This window comes from Pundamilia nyererei, unplaced genomic scaffold, assembly GCF_000239375.1.
Source record: "Pundamilia nyererei isolate P.nyererei 1_Seehausen unplaced genomic scaffold, PunNye1.0 scaffold00009, whole genome shotgun sequence".
Classification (NCBI taxonomy): Eukaryota; Metazoa; Chordata; class Actinopteri; order Cichliformes; family Cichlidae; genus Pundamilia; species Pundamilia nyererei.
Genome location: NW_005187410.1, coordinates 3,079,256 through 3,103,758, shown reverse-complemented (window position 1 = coordinate 3,103,758; position 24,503 = coordinate 3,079,256). Strand labels below are relative to the sequence as shown.

Here is a 24,503-nt window from a genome sequence, read left to right as displayed (position 1 = left end):
TATGCCCCAACACCATTACACCACCAGCAGCTGTCCAATTTTTGTGAGCGTGTGCAAATTACAGCCTCTGTTTCCTGTTCTTAGCTGCGTCGCCTTCCTTCCCCATTCATCTTGACCTCACCTACAAGCCCACAAGCCTAAATGCACTGAGTTGTTGCCATGTGATTGGCTGATTAGCCGTTCATGTTAACAAGGAGTTTTATAGGTGCACCTAATCAAGCGGACAGCGACTGTCAAAACAACAGCTCAGGGGCAGACTTTCTTCTAGAAACCTCAGCAAGAGAGAAAATAAGATTTAATAAAAAAAGTTAACTATGCCTTTAAGCACATAACTCTTGTTCGTCCTGTCAAAACACAAAAAATATCTCAAATGAATCTTCTGTATGGTGGTAACAAAATGAAACGGCATAAACAAACATCTCAGCAGATTCAGGACAAACGCTCGTTAGTGTGGCTGGAGATTTTTCAGACAATAGGCTAATCAATTATCTTCTCGCCTGCACGTCTCTGGCCACTAATGCAACAAAAACAGCTTCAAGGTAAATGTTAGAAATCCAACAAAATGGATGGGATTTATAAATGTCTGAAATGAATAATGACCGTCTTTAGCCAGAAATGTGAAGCAATGAAGGACATAAGAGAACTCTGTCTTTGTGCAGCATCTCCTCCCTCCTGCCTCCTCCTCTCCGTGCCTGTTATCTGAATGGGCACACATGGATGTGTCCAACAGAGACAAGTGCCTGAGACGTACCCAGACCATCCCAATCCCAGCAGTCACATTCAATCTCACTCAAACAATAGCTGATGTGCTGGGTCATTCGCAGCATTGTCATTCATCCGGGGTGGAATACGTGTCAGTCTCTTTGTATTAGTCAAGCGGGTTAGAAGGGTTGGTCGTGCTTATACAGTGCAGCGGAGGGATCTCAGACATGTGCCTTGTGCCAGCTTATATCACCAAACACTATGATAAATATGAATTCTTAAGGCTAGTATCATATTTTTTTATTTTTTAGTTTGATTAATTAATCATTTGTTGTGTACATTGCAATATTATGTACTGTAAACTACTCTATCACACTGAAAAAAAACCCAAACACTACAAAAATAACAGTAGAAATAGTCTGCACAAATAAACAAAGCTAACAGGCAAACAGAGAAATAAACAATCTCTGCATATACACAGCAAAACAACCTCTACCTCTGTACAGCCACATCAGAGCAGGCATACGAGACAAGATGAGAAGGGGAGGCTGTGGAGTGTAACCAGACATTTGTGCAGAATTACTGCATTCACCTGTGTTCTTCGGGGCTCCTCTGTTGTGGGTGATGAGTAGTAATACGGAGACGGCTTTCCAGACCCTGGAAAAAATAAATAAATAAAGTGAGTGTTGCCTTAGATGGATTAGTGGAACTTGATGCCAACACACTTCATATCAGTGAAAAAAAGTCAGCACATCCCTGAAGGGCAAATGTCTGTATTTTGATAGTAGAGGATCAAGAAGTGGCGCGCTACGCTGGAGAGAAATAACACCAAATAATAGACTTGGCCACTGCTGTTCTGTTGTTTATACAGCCCATGGGATGGGTATTTCCACTGGCACTTTATCCAACGGGTGGAATCCAGAAACTCAATTTCCACTTCCCTATGTAATAGATGAATTTTTGAGGCTGCAGGCTCATTTTGTTTACTCTGGCCTCCCCCCTGTTCTCAGCAACCAGAGTAGGCTGGTGAGAGCTCTTGTCTGACTGTAGTATGTCTGGGTACCCACTCACTGGCCCTGTCTGCAAGCTGTGACCTGGTGATGCTAACAATGGCACCATTGTGGAGTGTCCACTCCTGGCTGGTTGGTCCACTTTAGTGCTGTGCAGACCAACTGCAGCACAAAAACCGCCCTGAAGCGGTCGGAATTCAACTGACTGTGATGGGGCTGGCAGGGGTTGGTGGAAATGATAAGAGAGGACCGTCTTGGCAACGAGAGGAGACTGGCCACAGAATCCGCTTGGAGCGTTACGAAGGATAAAACAGATAACGCCCCGAATAGCAGCAAGTGTGTAACAGCACGCAGTCTGGTGCAGATGGTGAGTGTGAGCCAAATTTAATTTTTAAGGAGCGTAACCCCGAGTGGCTTTCAGGTGTGTACCTGTATACGGTTTTTTATGAATACTGTTGTCTCCTTGGTAATTAGAAAATTGCATAGTTGACTGTGCTCTCTGATAATCTCTGATGGTGTCTCTATGCTCTCTGATGCCCAGCAGTGCAGGAGACGACGTGGCGCTGGCAGCTGCAAGGAAAAAAAGAAAACACGTTTCGTAACATTAAATTCCAGAGGTTTTCCGGTCTCACAGGCAGTGTCTATTTCGACTGGGCACGGAATAGAGTGAACTGAATGTACCAGGGTGGTTGACTGGAGACATCTGAATGTTGCTGGTGGGGAGGGTGGGCTGGGACTTGAACCGGTCTCGCTCAAGTGTGGACACTGGTGTGAGGAAATGGTTTTGATTCCATCCATCCTGTTGGGGTAGTGGGGAGAGGAAAACATTGATCCTCTGGATAAATATGCTGGATGTATCAAAAAGAACCATCTGATTTCAAAAGGATAGATATTTTTTAAAGCACGTACGATACTCAAACTCATCCCATACTTTTGCAAGCATGTCAGGCTATTGTTACACTACCTGTCAGCAACCATGTGAAAGCCATAGATCCTTCTCTTCTTTCTACCTGTACATGTTTCAGTCATGACCAGTGAACGGCTTCAGAATTAAAACACTTTAAAATCAGATCATTCTTTTTGATATGCCGTGTATTTTTCACAGACATTAAACCGGACACCAGAAAGGACCAAACTCAATGTCATTACCTTTTTATAGATGGCACGTAGATCTCTGTACTGCCACAGTGTGTTCAGCACCTGAGCAGCTGCTTTAACCACCTTCATAGAGTACCTGGGAGAAACAGTCAAAAGCCCAAATGTTTTAGGGTATTCCTGAATGCCTTTAGCCTTCCTTTAAAAACACACTGTAAATATTACAGGACATGATGTTTGAGGAAAGAGTTTGTCCTCAGTGTGTTTTACCCTGGAACATTACTGAATATATAGCAGGCTAGAAATAGCTGCTGTGCCATCATTCCACAGGGACATAAAACCTCAATGCATACAATGCCACCTTCCCTGTGGCTAAAACTTCTCCTTCTCCAAGCATCAAAGTGTTACTTAGGTGTGTGTGTTTGTATAAAACTTCAGCTGGTCAGTGCCCAAAACAGCCTTTTATCCCCATCCACGACTCTGGTGGGGGTTTTTCACCGTGTGCACAAGTTACAGTCGGGTGTGTATCAGTGTGTACACTGAGGAAAAAAAACAACAAACTCTCAGACAAATACGAGCTTCTGTAGCGCACCTGTCTCCTCTGCCCTTGGTTATGTTGACCAGCTTCTCGATGCCGCCCGTGTCAGCGAGAGCTTTTGCATTCTCCATGTTTTTGCTGGTGACCTCGTGCAGGGTGCAACAGATGGCTGCCACGGTCTCGTCCGACAGCAGGGTGGTGTTCCCCCCAGGGAGACGGTTGACCAGGTCCCTCATCGCGTACTTCCCTAAGAGCGAGGAGGGGAGGTGAGACGTGCAGGAAATACACTGTGACACACTTACTGTACAGCATGTTTGTAGGCAGATGCTTATGCACGGAGAAGGGAGGGGAGTACCACTCATACAAGTTTGGTTTTTCCCCCCCTCTATGTTACATAATGTAAAGGTCTTCCACTGTGACCTAAACTACACCGTGGAGCTTCTATAATCGGGCTGATATTCATTTTGCTTAGCCTGCAGTGTTGTACAAAGTTATCCTAAATGACATTGCATCAACGCAAGGACACTGGCGTGTGTGCATCCTACTGTAAAGCAGCAGCAGCCTGGTGGTAAGAAAACCAAAAGAAAAAGAAAAAAAAACCCTGCAGCATAAACTCACAACCACAAAACTGAAGGCACCTTAAATCAGAACCAACCCCCACCCCACCCTTCCTGCTACAGGCATCACCCCTGCTTTGTTGGAACTGTAACTCCTCATTAACTCCACAGAGAGCACATAAAAGCTTGGTTTTTTTCCATTAAATGAGAATGTTTCATGAAAAACAAAAGGCTAGAGGGAGATTAAAAAAATAATAACCAATAGTTAAAATTGTCACAAAAGGCCCTTGTTCTGTAGTTGCCATTAATTAAAAAAAACCAAACTGAACTAACAAAAAACCCCCACTGTTTAACAATTTGTTAAACAATTTGTCGGTTTGCACACTGTATAAATCACAGAGCCAGCTTAGATGGAAAATGTTTAAAATATTAATAAGTAGTGTCGTGTAGAGTCACGTTATTCAGCTAATTTCCTAAAGATCATCTATATAATATCCATGTACCTCCTTAAATAACAGAAAATAATGTGCTTGTAACATCCACACTTTAGGTGGGTGTTTTATTCTGAGTAAGGGCATGTATCCAAGCTAAATGCTTTAACAACATAGCCTCTGCCTAATTGGTACAACATGAGCAGAGGCTGGACTGTTAAATATGCTGAATCCGATAGGAAAAACAATAAGGCGGCTTTATATTTGTGTTTAATATTATTCATCCAGACAGAGTCATTATGGTGTATAGTGTAAAATGTGTGACAGTGTGACTCCTGACCTATGAGCTCCTTGTTCCTGACATCCAGTGCCATGTTTCTCAGAGCAGTGGCAACTGAACACACCACCCTGTCGTTATCCATCCGAAGCAGCTCCACCAGGATGGGCAGTCCTTTCTCCTTTCGCACTGCTGCACGGATGTATGCTGCAAACTGTGCACACAGAAAGCAGTGAAACTTGAGAAGGGTCCACACCCTACTCAGGAAAATGTCTGGTTTTAAGATGTGTGTTTTAGCATGTGTGAGTTCCAGAATTAAACTGGTGTCAGCTTTGATCGATGCAGACGTGCTGAGCTGTTAAGTTAAGTGATCAGTGAGTGTATATAAAGTGAATATAGGTACTTTACCTTCCAGTTGCCAGCTGACAGGTTCTGAAGAGACCCGGCGGCTCCCTCCAGAGTTGCAGGATTGGAACTCTCAGCCAACAGAGTCAAGTAAGGCTTAACCACCGAAGGATGCCAAAGCATTTCTGCACCCTTGGGAGACTTGGAGAAGCCAGGGATGGGCCCCACACCGTCCCACTGAATCAGAATATAAGTGTTTGTCAGGCTGTGGTATATAATGACATTATTGCAACTTTTCTGTGTGGTCTTCACTCATTTTCCAGTATACCATACATGATAATAGAAATATTTTGCTATTTTAAAGATACAGTCCCACACTCACTGTGTCTTCCTGAAGGCTGTTTTTCTTCTTCTTTTTCTTTCTGCCCCAACAGCTGGAATCCACCTCTTTACTGGGAGATTCTCTGGCCAGTAAGCCATCCACTTCCTGCCCCTCTATCAGTCTGGGTGCTGTCATCTCCAGCTCCAGACGATATGACAGGTTCCTTAGGGTGCAAATACAATTCTCCACAATCTGGCAGGTACAAGAAGAAAGGCAGTGGAACAGGTAGTTATAGTAGAGGCTCTTTTAATCACCATGACAAAGGCTACAACTCTGTGCAGCATGCTACAGTATCTGCAGCCAGTGTGTGGGACATGCACCTTCTATTTGCAGTAATACAATGATATCAATTAGATTTGGAACTCAAGGCAGACAAAATTCGTCAACCAGAGCACACAAATTTATTTTCACGCTGTTTGGGTTTTGTAATGGGTTTGCCTTACACAATGACAATGAGCATGAATGACTGACACGGTTAAGGGTCGAGTTCCCAGAGTGCTGATCTTCACATTAGACATGGTCCACTTGACTTTTTACAATTCACAGATGAACAAGCTTTTACAATACCCAGTTGTATAAAAAAGGTTAAGGATATATAATGGCCATTCCAGCTCTATCTTTAATTCTTGAACTCTCAGCATAACCCTTATTCATCTATACTGGGCCTTGGTGCGGCCCCTCAATTCCACCTCTGTCTGAAACAAGTCATTCTGCCTCCTCTTGCTTTCATGCCTCCCTCGCTTATAGCCAACTTTTCTCTGACTGTCTTTCCCTCACATACAGTACAGACAGCCAGGACTGTGTCTCCCATTAAGTACATCTGCTCTTTATGACATCAAAGAGATCCAAGACTTGAAAAATAGTGTGAAACAGAACATTTAAAGCATTCTGAAGCCTAAGCTTATGTGGTTCTAACTATGGCCATTAGTAATATGAGCAACCACTGTTGCAGCCCGGTCAATCAGAATGCGAAAATATGAGTTGTGCTTTGGATGACAAAGCACATGAAACAGTTGCTTCTGGCAGCTGAGGGTCATTTAGGCACAAGGAAACAAATGATTCAATCAGGATGAGTAGGATTCTTCCCTCTTATCATGTGGCAGCATGTTCCCCTCTTGGCTGTGTGTGTGTGTGTGTGTGTGTGTGTCAGTGGATGGGTGTCTTTGTGCGTACCTTGCTGTCGAAGTCAGAGGTGTTTACACAGGCTTTGATGACATAGAGCAGTGAGTCAATCAGGCCCTCACAAGTGCGCATCTGTTTCCTGGCCTCCTCACCAGCTGAACTCAGGTTCCTTTGAAAAAAAACAACACACGCACGCACGCACGCACGCACGCACGCACGCACACACACACACACACGACATTTGATTTGGGGCTTTGCTCAACAAACAGATGAGCATATGCAAACACACAAAATGACAGCTGTGCACATGTGTGTGTGTGTCTCCAACTCGAATGTGTGATGTGGGCTTTGCAATCCCCATACACCATCCATAATGTATGAGAGGTGTGCATGTGTGTGGTCTGACTAAAGAAATTACAGTACTTTGCTGAGTAAGTATAGACCCAATGACCACACCTATGCATGTTTGAGTGCAGTGTTACACAAACAATCACCTCAACTAGCTGGCACCAATTAGAAGCTGTGCTCTACACACTGCACTATTCTCAAAGGAAGAAGTCCCAGGAGAGAGGTTGTGAGTTTTCCAATAGTTTTGACTGTGATATTCAAAGAAATGGTGACGGCTTTAAAACGTCAACAAGACAGAAAAATGTACCCATTTCACTAAATCGTGTTTAATCATTAAACCCATATTTATGAAAAAATGCACATCATCCTGATAATGTTCGCTAAATAAAAAGTGATTTACGAGCATATCTACAAATTTTTTATTTTTAGATTTGAGGCGGGTCACTTTATTATCATATTTTCTTCAAACGCACGCTATGAGCTCATCAGTCATTACATGCAATAGCATCAGATGTCCACAGTGGGGAGCTAGTGCCAAGTGTGATCATCAGGTGGTTTACCTCAGGCAGCCTGTGGTGTTCCTCAGCACCAGAGAGGAGTGAAACTTCAGCTTGTGCTCGTCATCGAAGGTGGAGCTGCTCCATCCAGAGTGAGGGATGATCACAGTGTTAGTCAGAGTTGTTAAGGCGTCCCGGATGATTGTCATCTTGACGGCGTCACACGACGACAGGTTCCACAGCACCCCTGAGGACATAGCCACATGCAAACACAAGCATTGAGAAGCAGGCGTGCAAACCTTCTGTCAAGTCAGCTGAGCTGTCATGTGCACTTAGGTTAACCTAGAGGGGGGGAACCAACTTTGGCTTTTAGTTCAGTGTGTGCGGACGTGTCCGACAACATGCAAACCGAGAACCTGAGTAAAGATATGACTATACCACGGCTCGAACATCAAGGCATCAGATATTCAAGTCAACTTTCATCTCTGCAGCTTATCCTTGCGGCAAAGATTATTTGTTTGAAATGAAAAATATAGTAAGAAGGATGGGGTGGGGATCCATATGGCATCAGCTCAGTCATTTCAATTGAAATATAAATAATGTAGAAGTCTTTAGAAATTATGCCATCATTTCACTCAATTCAAATATACTTTTGGTAACCACTGATAATCACGCACAGTCGTGGCAGCTTTTGATACTGCATCTGTCATGGATTAGCCGGCATGTAACATGTTCTTCTAATTAGGTGACTCTTGCTGCCAGGCTTACACTAAGACACAGCCCGACTGCTGTAGGGCATTGGTAGCCCTGCAGGAGACAAATGTTACACCAGCTGAATTCTACAGTAAACACTCAGGGCTGAATACATGTGTAATGTTCAAAATGCAGCCAAAACAATGCTTCAAGTACAGTGTGCATGTGTGTTAGTGGTTCATGTGTGAGTGCTTAATGCTTCATGTTAATGAATCCATTTGCTGTTGTTGCTCTACCACTTGCTCACCTCAGTCTGTGCATTCAGAACACATCACATGATCAACAGACCAATGAAGCTATTACATGGAACTCCGTAATATACATGGACACACTACTGGGAGAGGTAAAACAAATAATGACAGGTCTTCCTGGCTACTTTTCTCTCAACCTCACTGTTTATCTTCTTTCAGTAAGCTGCCTCTCCGTCCTGCTCTGATTGAAGCAATGGAGACGATAATACTCTGTAATATGGCCCAAGAGCCCGATTGAGGCAGACTGCTGGCAAGAAGCTTTACAGACAGATATATGCCTGCCAAGACGGTAAGGTCTCTGCCACTGCCAGTCATTTAATCAACAATTTCTCTTACCATTATCCTTATTAACACTAAATCAAAGTGCTTTCAAACCCATTAAAGTCCTTTAGTGAACTTTCATTACTTTCCTTTTATTATGCTAAAATAACAGGGCGGCACTGAAAATCATGTGATACGCAACTTATAAAGTTAACATGCAGCACGTGCTTCTTACTGGAGCCTGGCAGCAGTGTGTGTCTGTGTGTGTGTAAGAGTCATTTTGTGCATTGTGTCAGGCGGACTAGTAGACTCTGCTCAACTTGACTCAGTGGGACTCAGTTTAATTCTGCACTAACTGACCTTTGCTCCTTCCACCAGCACATTCAGTTCTGTGTTTGCCTTTCTCACGGGACACGCACAGACTGCCTCGTAATAGGACCAATAATGCAGTGATAAGACACTCATGTCCACTGACCAACCTCCCTGCTTCTTCTTCTGACTCCACAATTCACTCTTTCTGCCTCTGGCAAGTTCCTAAACAGCCACTGAATGTCAATTTGTAGGAAGAATGTTCTCAGCTGGATTTTAGACTGATCCTGTGGAGGCAGCATGTCGGGAGAAATCAACAGGAGAATTCACTGAGGTGTGACTGACAACCCTGTCAGTGGTGCAACACCAGCAGCAATACCCATAAGTTACACCTGACAGTCAGACGGAACAGATGTATGCTTGTAGGCACCGACGTCAACCTTGTTCCCTACTCAGTGGCTTGTTCTCCAGTGCCTTGGCCTGCCTTTGAAACGCTGACCCAAGGTAAACATTGTTGTGAGTTGTGAGAGCGCAGGAGGACACAGGGAGACGCATGGAGAAAAAAACCCCCAAAATAATAAATAAATAATCTGAAGGTGGTTAGAAGAGCTAAGGAAGTTAAATGGACATATCTTTTGCCCTGAAGTAGCTCAGCTGTAACGCATTCTGGGTTTTTAACACAAACAGAGTAAACGTCTAAAGATCACAGATAAAGAACTAAATGGCCACAAGGGATTGCACTGGCACAGTGACTCAGAACTGCAATGATTATTGGGTGTATATGGCTGACAGTTGCCTGCAGAGTTCAGAGTAAGTCTGGCACCACTTCCCCTCATCAGCAGCCACTTGCCAAATTTTACATGTAGTTAATCTAAGTCACCCACTTGTGCAAATTTGGTGTTTTTACCAACTTCAGTTCTGCCATTTTTAATCACAGAAATACACAAAGAACAGACTCATCCTGACTACTGAGACACCTGTACCCTGCAGAATATGTGTGTCGCAACAGTCAGCATTGTCATATTTATTGGACACATGACACTGAAAGGCTAAACGAGACACAAGGAGAGAGACAGAGAGACTCCTAAATAAAATCTGAAAATATTACAAGCAGTGATCTTGGAAATTAAAGAGCTTTCTGACATTTTAGCAGTACTTAATCCAATGCACTTGATTACATTCTGTCATAATGCAGTCCTGCAAGCCTATGTCATGCTGCATTTGCTAAATATGTGTGGATGACGACTTTGGAAAATTTAGTCAGCTGAACTCATGTTATAATTATTAAAATGACTTCAATACCCACCAGGATGTCTGTGACTCAGTCCAAAAACTCTCTGGTGTGATTTAAATGCTTCTGTATATTTTGTTAGCTGCCCAACAAAGCTGACTTTCATTAATCACTCATTTTTCACTCCAAGTGAGGCTAAACACTTTCGACAGGCGGAATGAAAGTGATCTTGATTGATTCCCCAAATGTGTCACTTCTCCCCGGAGACCATTTCTGTGTCTTCAACTACAGGTCGACACGTCATCGACTTTGCCTGGCGAAGCAATAACTGGGTCGTCTTTCAGTTCAGTTAGTATAAAGCTGCTGATCATCAGTTTATTAACCTTTTAATTTTTGGAGTTAAAAAAAAAAAAAAAGCTTCAGTACTGTCTGATCTCTAATGCTGCATCGACTAAATCAGCTCGGCTTGTACTTTTGAGGTTAGTGAGCATTTTTCATTTTTGCGCCCCGCACGCAGTGAAAGTCATGGATATATTTTCAGATGAAATTACCTTTATCATTTATCACTTGAAAAAAAGGTTATTAATCTTCTCATTCTTTGTTCTCCAAGAACACAAACATAGCAAATCACACCAAGACTTGGCAACTAAAACTAGCTTTGTGGGTTAATGCCATTCAGCTTCTCTGTATGTACATTAGAAGTAGGTAATCTTTTCCAAGCATTTATTTTTTAAATAAAAAAAAAAAAGCTCTTGTTTAAACAGTCATTTAATATTTCAAAGTCCAGAATATGCAAAAACAGTGTTTGGCATGTTGATTGCAATCAGTGTGGAGCAAAGTTTTGGAAGTAAAACCAAGATAAAACGTCAGAACAGGGCAATAACAGAGCGTGTGTGTGTGTGTGTGTGTGTGTGTGTGTGTGTGTGTGTGTGTATTTGTTGTCCAGGTATTACTCATGTTTTAAGGGCCTAAATCTGTCATATAATGGGGACGTTTATTCCTTTTGGGGAAGAAGTCCTTATACAATAAATCATTACATTTCAACACAGTGACATGTTTAGATAAGTTTAGATTCAGGTTATGCTTAGTAGCAGATATTGTTTAAGGTTAAGGTTAAAGAAAGTCAGTAAAAGTGAAGCAAGTTAATGTAAAGTCCACTGGAGTCATGATGCACGACTGTGTGTATGTGCATGAATGGCAGTTTCAGGTGTCTGAAGAAGTGATTAAGAACAGAGCAATAACCACAACAGCTGTTGGAAGAGGAGGCAGGTCAAGGGATGAGATCATGTTGTGAGTCTCCCCCAGCATGACCCATGACCTGAAGCAAGGGTGGCCTGTTCTTATAGCTAGCTCTAATGAAGCACAGATGACAATAGAAGCTCAAATAATCGAACTCCACTGGCAACGACACTAAAGAAGGTGTTCTAATTCAAATTCTAAATATCCCACAAAAGCTGCCTCATAAGGAGCTGTGGGTGAGTGAATAATGTCTGTCTTCTCCACTTTAAGCTATGGTGTGGGCTGTCTTTGTCATCCACCTGAAAGCTCTTTATGTGGGCGTTTCTCATCAGCTATAATTGTGCTGCTTTCCATTTCACTCTGAAGTCGAATGTTGGAGCTGGGAGTGACGCTGCAGTAGTAAAGTTGGAAAACTGAGGAAAAACAGCATTTGTTTTGCTCCTCAGCAAGGTGGAGCCATTCGTGCATTACTAGCAACACAGCACAGTGGTTGGGTTTTTTGCACTTTAAAAACACACCGCTGCAGCACATTTGCGTATGGCTCATTTAGTGAGTCACAAATACACAATAGTAATATTTCAGATTGTAAGTTTTACAATTTTACTGAAGATTACCTGCACTGTTGCCATCTTGGATTGTTAAATCAGAATTGATGGGGCTTCTCTGACTTTCTGAGTTGGAAGTCTGATTTGTTCCAATTGAATATTCAGACTTCAGATGGAACGCACCATTAACCAGGGTGATGCAACCCTGCTGACCTTTTCAAATTACTCTTGTTCCTAGGGTCTGCACTACCAATTACCCACACCAGGCTTTCTGTGGAAGAAAGGAAAGGAAAAGAACCTAAACAGAGATCGCACTAAAGGAGACGAATTGGAAATGCCTGCGCATCATCTGAAATGCAAGTGTGAAGAAAGACAATTTAGAGACTGTAGATTCCAATGTGAGAATGATTATTTTCTCCTTTTTAAGCAGAGTCAACAAACGCTCTACTAGAAAAGGAAGCTGAAGATTATCTTCTCGCAGACAATACAAAAGGGTTCATATTCAGGCTCGTATTGTTCACCCTCGGGGGACTGCTGGATTGTAACCTGAGCGCATGTTAGACCGGGGGTTTGGAGTCCAGCACAAACAGCTGACTCTGCCACCTGGGAGCCAAATGTCTTGGCTTGCTTATTTTTGTAGTGCTCCACCCTGATCCTAAACAACACGGATTTATACCCTATTTGCAGACCTCAAACAACACACAAATGCAGCTGAGTCGCACACAGGCCAACGCAGAGAGGGAGAGAGAGAGGATTATCAAGCCCACTGGCGGGAACGCTTGTTTTCTGACAGAGAAGGAGCTAAAACGGCAGCCTAAGTAATAAAAGAAAAAGCATGAATCCCACAGAAATGTGGTTTTATTTTGTTGCATATGTCATAAGCAGCAGTGACAGCAGTAGCAGCAACTTAAGGAAAAGCCTCTACACCTGAGTTATTAGTACAATCATAATTTCAGAACAGACTATGGTAAGCCGTCTGCTTAATAGCTTATTCAAAGCATCTTTAAGCGCAGTAATCCACAGTTAACCATGACACGCAGCACTAAACAACCTCGAGCTTCTTCAGAGACCATGTCAGGATTCATAAGTTACAGCCCCACTGTAACTGTACTGTAATGATCTCTCCTGTAATGCCCAGCAAGTCATTTATCAAATTCTGTAAAGTTGCTGTGTCTGATGCTGGATAATACCAGTGCTGAAATGACTTGTCAGTGAATCAGTTAGCCTGTGAGCTAAAAATAAAAAGCAAGTAATCGAAATTATTCACCGATCAGAAATGGCCCAGATGTGAAGATTTGACTAACTTCGAGGAATCTATTTGTGCGTGTGAATGAAGTGTAATTTGGATTCTTTTCAAGTTTAACAGAGAAGCGTGAGGATGGATGCCCTGACAGATTTTTTTAAAGCATATAATTCCCCTTAGAGTTTCTGCATTCTCCACACTAACCTGTCACAAGCTCCCTCACTTCCGCATCCACGGTCTTTCTAAGGAGACGGAGCAGTGCTGGGATACCCCCGGCGTTCCTAACAGCGATCTTGTTGTCATCCATAGTTTTGCCATACACGAGGTTCCTCAGAGCGCCACAGGAGTTCCTCTGGACTTCAAGGACTTTGTGGTCTAGCAGGTCCACCAGGTGTTTGATTCCTCCCAGTCGACACACCTGGAGTCAGGATTTTCAGATGTGAAATGATTCTGACCACTAACAACATTTTTTAAAACTTTCCCTGTAAAACACGGGGACAAAAATCATGCATTTATTCATGTGACAAGAGAATCTACGCACAGGGAATTTATTCATACCAAACAAATTATTTTGAAAAGAAATGCTAATATATGACCATGGAAAAAGCCTTAACCACAGGAGATGGTAGACTAAAAGAAAACTGGATTTACATTTCCTTCTGGAGAACAGAACAATGTGTACTCTGAAAAAAAAAAAAAGCTCCCTGCTTTTCGCTTTGTAATATGAATCAAGTTCTTCTGTCATACGGCATCCAAGAAAAACAGTATCTAAAAAATACCGTCTTCATAACTTATCTTAGTCTTTATATGTCAAAATCACCATTATGCTAATGTCTGAAAGGACAAATCCAGAGCAGATGCCTCTTTGGATTTATTTATTTTTCTAACTGTTGCTGTAAGCTGTGGATGTTTTTTCTTTAAATATACTTGCTTCTGATGTGCATGAGCAGTGTGATTGTGACTATGTGCACATTCTTGTGACTCTTTGGTAGCTCTAAACTTTTTCAGCTCGACGAGTTGAATTGACCAAATAATACATCTCCTAGTTACAAATAATTTCTTTTGTCTGTGTCAAAGTGACCACCTGACTGTCTGACCGCCTCACACTTCCAGACCTAAATTCCATTTTCACAGCTCCAGTCATCAGTTCTGCTTGTTAAGCTGACACTAGCTCAGAAAAGTAATTGTGAACCTCTTGGAACACGCATTAAAAAAAATACCTCTCTATAATCCACAAGCTCGTATGAGATAACCCACGCTGATAGGTTTTACCTTCTAGTAAAGTAGTAAAGTGTGACATATAAGATAGATCACAGCTGAAGGAGATGATTGTACAAAAACTACAGCAGTTGTATTTCGCAGTTTTTCAGACATAGAGACAACATTCAATATTCATGGAATAACTAGGTGTAGTCATTGCACCAGTAATAAAATGGCTGATTTGTGTATATCCTTTTGTCTGTGTGAGTTCTCTTCAGGTATTGCAGGTTCCTCCCACAGTCCAAAGACATGCAGTTAGTGGGGTTTCATTAACTGGTGATTCCAAATTGATCTTAAGTGTTATTATAAGCACGGATAGCTGCGTGTTTGCACGTGTTAGCTCAGCAACAGATTGGCAACCTGTCCAGGGTGTTCCCTGCCGCTCCCCTTAGGACAACTGGGATAGTTTCCAACCAATCTCAGTTGTCATAGAGCAGATGGATGGATGGATGGATGATTTATACAGGCTAACTCAGAGCTCAAAGTTACTGCTATAGTCATACCACAAAATTGTAGTTAAAAAGCCAGTTTTCACTTTGACTGTCGCTGGCTTTGCTCTTCTCATCTGCCAGATATTAAGAGTTTTTGGTAAAGTATATGCACATCTCCAAAATCTGGGCAGGCCCAATAAACGAACAAAAAAATTTGAATAACATAAGAAGTTGAAATAACTCACTGTAATAAGAGTGTAAGGGATTAGTGGTAGAACACCTACCTCATTCTTGACTCGATTATCACCAAAGCACAGGTGTTGCAGGTAGGCAGCTGCATTGGCCTGCACTGATGGGAAGTGGTGCTGCAGCATGTGAATCACCTCTGTTAGCTCTGGGTCACGCCACGCGAACTCTCTAAAAGTACACGTGGGGTGAAAAGGTATCAGCATGACGGCAGCGACTGGAAGAAGGTTGCCTCCTTAAAAACCACAGGCACCTTTTTCCTGAAAATGAATTCTTCAGCACCTGAGGACAGGCTGATAGAGCCAAGAAGTTACATTTGCAGGTCCAGTTAGGTCACACTTAGATTATTGAGTTTGTGCATGTAGCACATTAAAGAAAGAATAAAGGAATGCATTGTATCTAAACTTCTTTTTTAAGATACTAATAATGGATTTTTCAAACTTAAAATTAGACAAAATGATTTGTGATTGTAGACCTCTGCCGACCAGTCAATTTGTAGTTTATATCCATATTGGATCCAAGTTGCCTGAATTAGTGTTGCACAATAACAAAATACCAATAAGTACTTTAATCGACCGGCACTTCTGGTTCTGACTACTGAGGACAACAACATTTAACTGCTCTCATGCTAATTATTATCCCTAATTCAGACTCTTCATTTAGAAATATACACCAACACTGATAGAGCCACTACTTCCCATATGAGGAAGATTGTGCATGATTACATTTTAATCTTGTGCATGCTCATCCGTTAATGTGAATGCACACAGGTCAAATTTTTGCCTCGCTGAAAGTGATACATGAATGTTAATAGATTCAACCTAGTGAAATTGCCTGTTAAGACATCTAGGGAAAAGTGGTTAATGGAAAGGAGGCAAAGAGTGAAAGGGGCTTAAGTTGTAAGAGAAATACCTTTGGCACACTGACTGAATTATGCACATCACAATCCCAGGCTGCTAGAACTAAATTTGTGGCCTTTGAGCTAAACTAACAAGTCTTTCCTAGACAGGAGCAATGTTAAAATGAATTTTCTAGAGGAATTTTGACTCTGACGCCATTCCAGAATGGGCCGGTGTCACATAAAATAAGCATGGTGCACTCACTTTAAATACTTAGACAACAGCATAAACAAGTGTAAACAAATTTCCCAATGAGCAGGGTCACTGCAAATGTCAATCCACTCTCTACGCTTACACGACAAGAGCAGACACAGCACTTCAGCACATGTGAGAATCTTTTGTTAAGTGGCCAGGCATAGTTGAGCCAGCTTAACGGCCAGAGCTGTGTGTGCGTGTCTACCCAGGAGGTTCGCTGTTTGAATAGTAAGAGGACACCGGTGTTGACCCAGCAGAACAGGACTGCCTTGTAAGCAAAAGTAGTCCCCCTGGATTACTGGTTTATGTTGCACTACACTGGTTACTAACCACAGAATAAGTTTAGGGAAACAGAAGCATAGAAATAGAGTGAAATGTGTGCCGAGCTTACCTCGGATCCTTCTGAATGCTGTCTATGGAAGGAGAGCGGGCGGCACCATCATCCACGACAACAGCCTGGCGGGTGTAATTGGGATCGGAAGGCCGGTACTGTGCTGAGCGATAGGGATCAGCATAGGTGGCTGATGTGTTAAGAGTATAATTGTTTCTTTGGTAGGTCATGGCACTTCGCTGGCTAGACGACCTTTGCAGACTGCCCACACCTAAGGGATAAATCCAAATCATTCAGATTAAACACAAGACCAAAATCACAAAAACATCTTAGCAGCGTCTAGACGTCTTCAGCTAAACTTCCAGCTTTCCCCGCCATAGGCATACATCTTTAAACAAAGCTGGAAATACAGACATGCTGCTGTTCTGACAAGCTCAGCAAATTCTCAAATCTGGAACAGATTAATGATGAGGATAAAACACAGCTCCCATGGTAGCACAAAGCAGAACTCTTTTCCTTCAAAGACCTCTTTACTTCTTGTTGCTTTTACAAGCTTGTGTTAGCCAGAAGGATCCTGCTGGTTTTCAAAGAGGACAGGAGGACTCAACTTGCTTGGTGATCCACAAATCCTTTCTTCACCGCCTTCTTGCTCCTCTGAGACATCCTATGCTCAGGCTAAGTTTGCCAAACAAAGCAGACAGAATTTGGTAAACCAAGGCGCGCTCCAAAAGAAGGAGAAAAGAAGTCAGCCTGAGAGCACCTCCCTTCAGTCATCTTTCCTCTTTTCATTTGCACCGAATGGTATTATGACCTAGTTTTTTAACACAATGGGTCACAAACAGAACGGCATAAACAAGCTGCTTGGATTCAGCCCTCCTTCTCACCGGAGCCACGTGATATGAGGCAGCGTGACTGCTGCGCCGGTCAGATCTCTATCCTCCATCCAACAGAACTTGGCACGAGCGTGCTCAAACTCCCTCCTGCCAGCAGCCAAGACGTCAACTGGTGGGGTTACTCCAAAAACACAATTTCGCGCATCACTGCACTTCTATGTTGGGCAGCAGCTCTACCGCGCAACATGGTTATCTCCCAAAATGTAACCTTACACAGCCAAAGACATTGGAAGAGAAATTATAAACAACATACTGCAGCTTTGCAATTTTACAAGAACTATTTGGATTCCATTTCTCACCTTCTCAGAAAAAGATCGATACTTCCATTGCTCCTGCTTGCACAAAAAAGTACACTGCCTGCTTCCAGAAAAAGCCCCCAAAAATGCATGGAAAGCCAATAGGGGGAAATGGCCCATTGAAATTTCATTTCACAACATAACAAAGAAAACTGTGGGATCAAATTGGATTTTTCTAATGAGATAGCTCTCACAAAGCCCCCATATTGAACACCCCCTCCAGCTCTATCCCACTCGCCTTTTCTTAGTATAGCTGGAATAAACACATTACAGTGGCTTGTCTGTGGGGCTTCTTCATACCACCAATAGCATTTATTAGTGAACTTATCGGTCTAAGCAGATCTCCGGTGTGCCGAGGAGAAGCCTGAATGGAGTGCGCGTGCACATCATGGGAATTAAACATGCGTATCCGAGGCAGGAGAGATGATGAGAGGAAAATACCAACATCAGGACAGCTGGAAGAGCACAGGCTGTGGATGTGGCTAACCAAGCTGTCCCCTTCATCCTTCTTCTCATTCTCAATGTGACACATGGGTAATGGACTCCTTTGTGGCAGGATGACATATCAGAACCTGCCCATTAACTCATGTCTCACCCATTTCTGTCTGACAGTGGAGGGAGGATAGAAATGGAGGCAGCGGAAGAGAGAAGGAAAAGTAGAACTCAAGAGAGAAAAGCAAGAAAGAAAGCCATAACATACTGTGCGCTAAAGGGCAGACAGAAAAATGTCCGACCCCCACATGGACAGCGATAGTCCTCCATGGGGGATATGGGAAAGAGTCAAAGACACCTGGATTAAATGGCAAAGACTTAAAGTCAAAGAAACTACATAACAGGAAGAAGGCACTTCTGATGTGAGGATGTATAGAGTAAAAATTCTGTGCTCATCCTGACCTGGCTCTACCGCACGAAGATGCAGCACAAGCAAAGAAGATGGTAAATGGAGTTTCTAGTAGATTTGATCTGCCGCACACAAACACACTCAAATCAAAAACTGTGTTGTTTGTAAGGTACTGCAGGGGTTCCCAGCTTCTATCTGTGCAACACTGTCACTGAGTGGCAGGGGACGCGTAGCATCAAGAAAAACATTACCTCGGTATACGATGTCCTCTGCCTCCTCTCTCAAGCTTTCTCTTTTTAACCCATATCTGCTGGCTAGATTCATCTGCAACCAGCTGCATACATACAATTGTGCCACCTCAACTTACTGACAGGAAAAGCATTTTCTGACTTTTAAAAAATGTTCCCCATGGCTCCACAGCAAGTATTTCATAGCAGTTGTTAGCGTAGGTGATGCTTTGCACTTTTGTTGACACTAAACTCAGGTTCTTCCAACAATCTGGCAGCAAAATTCTTACTTGTGAGAGGGAAACGCATAATTTTAGTATCATAGGGAGACTGTTACTAACTATTATTAGTAACAATGTCCAAAGTTAATAATAATGTGGGGCCAACCTGATGTGCTCCTGTAGAGCGTGCTCTGGTGGGTGTGGCTGGGACTGCGATACAACGGGCCCTTGTACGTCCGATCCTCATAGATTGGTGCGATGTGGCGGTCTGGGGAGATGGTTGACCTTAAGTCTGGGGCCAGCTGGCTGTGCTGACTGGCGTAAGAGCTCCGTATTCCTGCAAATGAATATAAATGGGAAGAATTTAGTGTCTGTGTCTTTTCAAAATATTATAGACCAAGACAGCGACTTTCAGGCCATGTTTTCATGATTCTTACAGGATAACTGTATCAGCGTGTTAAAAACATCAGTGGAAAACATGGTGGCTGCAAAAAGAAACAGCAAGAGTGCTTGGATCCCCCCAAACTATGGTATTTAGGTGACTTAAGTCACCTGATACTTGGTAGACTTAGATAATCAATCTCAGAAAACAACATGTCTTCTTTTGTTGTCAAACTTAATGTCATTGTTGTGTGCGGTTCACTGATTTACAAAAGGGACACTGCATCGCTTTACAGCAATAATGCAGTTTTGACAAAAACAAAAGCAGACATGATGTTCACAGGATCCTATCTTATGTATCAGGTTAAATCAATTTTCAAACTTGATCAAAATGAATAGAAAGAACTGCACATGCTGAAGAAATAATTCAATTCACAAACATGACTGTCAGTAAAGTATGAAAAATGAAACAAAAACACAAAACAAAACATGAGTTGGGGAAAAACCCCACATCTGCTTCTTTTTGTGAACAGGAACTAGGCACAAGCAAATGCTAAATATTGGTTGAAATGACTAAAATGAGTCACTGAAGTGAACTGAGCAGATACCGAAGTGACACTGCAAACCAATCAGTCCATTAACAACAGAGTGTTTCACATAACAAACAAACAAATGCTATAATCAGCAAAAAGCTCTCCTGACGGGGGTGAGAAAAGGAAACCATTGTCTAATTAAAAATCCCTTTCACAAAGGTCACTTTAACAGGATATGCAGGCATAGTCGAGCATCAATTTCTGTCTGACTCAGACTCGGGTCAGATGTAAAACAACAAGAGCAGAATGAGGAAACATCACACTGCTCTGGGTCTTTCCATATAAAGGGAAACGCGGCTATTATGTCTCACTCTACCAACCTCGGAATGCCTAAACTTCCAACAAAAACAAACGTGAGCGAGGTCGTGCAGTCATGGCCAACAATCTGACAAACTGACATTGTGTCACGTGGTAGGCAGGTGAAATCGCACACTCGCACACTCTCTGTCACTTGTAAGGTTTTACCTATCAGGACATAATCAGTCCTTGACCAGGTCTTAAAAAAACAATAGCAAGTTAGACAAGTTAGCCAGTGCCATGATTAATATAAATGATGCCAAAATGCAGAAGCAATGTGTGGAAAACTAAAAGCATCCCATTAGTCAGCAGCTATGGATGAATTTTGGCCCACTCTTCTTTCCAGCTCTCTTACGGTCCAGCCACCGTGTCTCACTCAGGCTGAGGTATCTGTTGGACAAATGGCCTCACATTTGTTTCTAGAACACGTTGAAACTTTGAGGAGTTCATGGTCAACTCAAAGACTGCAAAGCACACAGATCCTGCAGCTGCAAAACAAACCCAAACCATCAGCATCCACCCCCGTGCTTCACTGTTGGTGCAAGATGTTTGTGGTAATGTTTTGTTTGGGTTTTTTTGCTAAATGTGGTGCCATGGATTATGGCCAACCATCTTGTCTTGTGGTTTGTTTAGCTGCAACTTTGAAAAGCTAAGCTGTGCTGCCGTGTTCTTTTTAAAGAGAAAAGCAACCCATACTTGTTTTATGCAGAGGTTTTTCTTTTTTAAATTGTACTTTACTAATTGTGCACGGTTTCAGGTAGTTAAAAGTCTGAGATGTACTTCTTGGGTTATTTTGCAGTTTCTCTAAGCATTACAAAATGTGACCTTGGGTTGAAATTTCTGGGACGCCCACTCCTGGAAAGATTGGCAGCCGTCTTGAATGTTTTCCACTCGTGATTAACCTTCTTCAATGTAGACTTCAAATTGTTTGGAAGTGACCTTAAAACCCTGCTGAGAGTTATGGGCAGCATCAATTGCCCCTTTAAGATCACTGCTAATGTATTCCCTACTTGGCTATGTGTTAACACACACCTGAGCGCTCCAGCCAACAAAGTGACAAAACCTTAAATTTTACAGAGGTACTCTCACACTTCTGATGCTCAATCGAGAACATATGATTAGCAGCACTGCTACTGCCTCTACTGGCTACTATGTACCTACCTATGGAAGTAATAAGAGACATAAGAACACTTGATTTGTTAAATCGATGTGTAATATGCCATGTTTTGTAGTTCATTGGAGGTTATATTAAGCTGGTTTTAGGAATTTCATTTTTATTATGTCCCAGTGTGTAAAAAGAACACGACACGTGTTGTCATCTTTCTTTTTGCCATGACTGGATGAGAGTATATAAAAGAAAAATCATTTTTAAAAAAGGCCTTTGTAATACCTTAATATGTAACCACAAACAAGTTAAAACTTGACATGTTGACATTTTCTCAAGGAACATAAGAATATGATTAAAGCGTTCTTAGTTATGTTTTAAAGAGACTATGAGACGTCAACAAAAGTTGCTGTGGTTATAATGTTATGACAAAACTTTGGAAGAGTAACTTTTGGCTCCAATATAATGTGCATGGCAGCATATACACCTGCACCATCTGTTCTCACTCTATACCAACTCAAACTTGAAAAAGCAAATTCATTTCCCTGCTCCCCAAAACACAGAATGGTTAACTGAAACAATCGATAGGAGAGGGTAGTTCATTTGAGTAGAATTTGTACTGAAGAAGGAAAAGAAAATGGATGAAAAATCTGATTAAAAAAGGGGGCCCTGTTAATTTAAACAGGAGGGGGTAATGGGCTGCAAAATTTCTATCAAAATAACCAAGGGCTAATGTCTGAAAATGGACCACAATTATAGCATGTCTCAGCCAATCCTCCCCTAATCAAGTTAAACTCAGAGCTGAGCTATTCTGCTGTGACATAACAAGAAGCAGAATAATAGTCGTGCTTTTACCGTCGCATTTTGAAGATCGCAAAAAAAGGTTACGAGTCCAAACTTTATTTTAATTTTACAGACCAATTAAAAATACTGGTACGATGAACTGTAGAGGACAGCGTGGACATAAAGGCGTTTGCTCCTCTTTAATCTCCATTCTCATCAAACAAACCTAAACAAACACCATTTAAGTAATGTTTGTTTTAAACCTCACATCACTGAAGCTCACTAAGCTGTGAACCCCAGTGGGCCAGTATACAGTTGGCAACTTACTGCTTATTGCACATTTCACAAGCCCCCAAACGTCACTTGGGTCCTCTCCAACTGCATGAGCTCAGGCACAGACTGCTGCTAAACACGAGCTCTGCCATGCAGAACCAGCTAAATGAGGGAGTATTGTCACAATTTGAGACTGAGGACATTAATAAATAAACATATTTGCCTCATTTGTGAGCAGAGAGACTCTGGCGGCAAGACGAGTACAAATTTCAGATGTAGATGGTAGACTAGACTGAGGCTGACCTCTGAAACACAGAGCCTTTACATGCACTGAGGCAAGCATAGGATGAGGCATTGGGCAGCTGGTTAGGGGACCCTGGTAACCTCAATCTGAATAAACATGCAGAGAATCAACTAACTAGCTTAATGGTGTAGTTTTATTGAAATAATGGTTGCAGTCCAAGTTACTAGCTGATATTAGCAGAAGTTGTAAAACAAAACAAAAAAAAAACTGATTTACAAAAAGGATTTTCCTTACCGGTATTTTCAGTCATACATGTGCAGTTAGAGTGGTCTATGCTTAAAATGTCCAAAGTTTTAAATAACAAGATATATGAAAATAATCCTTGTGAACCGAAAGCTTAGGCTTCAGACTGCTCTAAAGGCTCAGCTTAAGAGAATTTCTCCAACTCTTGAATATCTTTGAGATCACAGACATGGGATGTAATTAATACGGTTATCTCAGCCACACAGTTTTATACCCGTGAGCACAGCAGGTGGTTTGCCTTCTGTTTATAAGGGCCAACCAATAAGAAGAAAGTTGGCTTGAAGGAAAGGACAAAAAAAACCAAACTTGTTTCAGACAATGGATTAACTGGGGTGGGAGGGTGGGCGGCACTAAAGCCCAGTATTAGATAGATACAGATTTGTATTTAAATTAGGGCTGTTCGATATAACGATATATATCGGATGACGATATAAAAATGTCTATCATTTCATTTTTCGCTATCGTTTCTTTCGTGGTGTCACAAAATAAACTGTTTACGGCAATATTTTTTCATCGTTTTGATGGTCACTGTAGTGGCTATATTAATTTCTTAAAGTTCTCTCTTTCTCTTATATTTAATATAACCACACTATGGACAGACAAGCGCCTGTTCCTATGCTTTGTGGTTAGCAACAAAGACGTTAACAGCGTGTCCGCTTGTTTATGTTCCACATAAACCTTTCACAATAAAGCTCAAGATCCTGTTTAGACTTTTCAAAATAAACTGAATCACGTGAAAGAGCAGATTATTTACAGATGAGAATTAAAAAAGAGCCGCCAGGTAGGGCTGCTCGATTATGGCAAAAATGATAATCGCAATTATTTTCACTGAAATTGAGATGTCGATTATTTGACGATATTTATTTAACCCTTAAGACCTACTATAGAACCAAGTCCGCCAGAGCTTATATTATATTTTTTACATGTTGTAGTGCCATTTGTGGGAGCATTTCAAGTTGCTATACAACTGTTATAGCTCATATTTTAATAATATGTATGCATTAAGTCCATAGTAACTACATTAATTGCAAAAAAGTGCAATAAACTACAAAAAAAAATTGAAAATCGTTTTTGGTTTTTTTTACATATATTTCTACTTTGAGAAATTTAAGAGGCTTATCCCTCAACTTTAAATACAAAAAAGTTGCAAAAAATAGTTTACAACAACAGGAAATTTGAGTGTCTTCATAGTTTTATTTTGGAGATACATCAATTTTTATATACTGCAGGAAAAACGAAAAAACAATCCTATGATGCAAATTTGCAAAGAAAACAGCAGGTGCATCAAAATAAACTATTTCCAGCAGTGCAATTCAAGTTCTAAGCATCCCAGAAACTATTCAGAAAAGTCAAACATGACCAGTATAGGTTTCTAAGGCCTACGAGTAAAAAAAACTACAATTTCCGCGAAAATGACGTCACTTCCAGTTTCGGGCAGGAAATGGCGGACATGTGACAGTTCACGCTGACATCTGTTTAGCTGTGGGAAGTGTTACGAACAGCTGATCGGATCGGCAAAGCGTGTTTCTGGAATATTGTGTTTTTGTT

At 41.8% G+C, this 24,503-nt stretch overlaps 1 protein-coding gene across 5 annotated transcripts in view; it reads right to left on the bottom strand.

The window, feature by feature from the left end:
• Nucleotides 1-24,503, bottom strand: part of LOC102214550 (plakophilin-4) — an 87,320-nt gene that overhangs the window by 1,441 nt on the left and 61,376 nt on the right. For all 5 annotated transcript variants that reach the window (XM_005723400.2, XM_013908366.1, XM_013908368.1 and 2 more), the window contains 14 exons: nucleotides 19,143-19,313; nucleotides 16,559-16,769; nucleotides 15,112-15,244; nucleotides 13,341-13,554; nucleotides 7,368-7,551; nucleotides 6,511-6,628; nucleotides 5,338-5,529; nucleotides 5,019-5,192; nucleotides 4,674-4,824; nucleotides 3,400-3,592; nucleotides 2,862-2,946; nucleotides 2,394-2,511; nucleotides 2,142-2,282; nucleotides 1,295-1,359 (listed from right to left, as the gene is read on the bottom strand). In XM_005723400.2, the coding sequence (XP_005723457.1) occupies nucleotides 1,295-1,359; nucleotides 2,142-2,282; nucleotides 2,394-2,511; nucleotides 2,862-2,946; nucleotides 3,400-3,592; nucleotides 4,674-4,824; nucleotides 5,019-5,192; nucleotides 5,338-5,529; nucleotides 6,511-6,628; nucleotides 7,368-7,551; nucleotides 13,341-13,554; nucleotides 15,112-15,244; nucleotides 16,559-16,769; nucleotides 19,143-19,313 (2,150 nt within the window). The remainder of the gene's footprint in view (nucleotides 1-1,294; nucleotides 1,360-2,141; nucleotides 2,283-2,393; nucleotides 2,512-2,861; nucleotides 2,947-3,399; nucleotides 3,593-4,673; nucleotides 4,825-5,018; nucleotides 5,193-5,337; nucleotides 5,530-6,510; nucleotides 6,629-7,367; nucleotides 7,552-13,340; nucleotides 13,555-15,111; nucleotides 15,245-16,558; nucleotides 16,770-19,142; nucleotides 19,314-24,503) is intronic.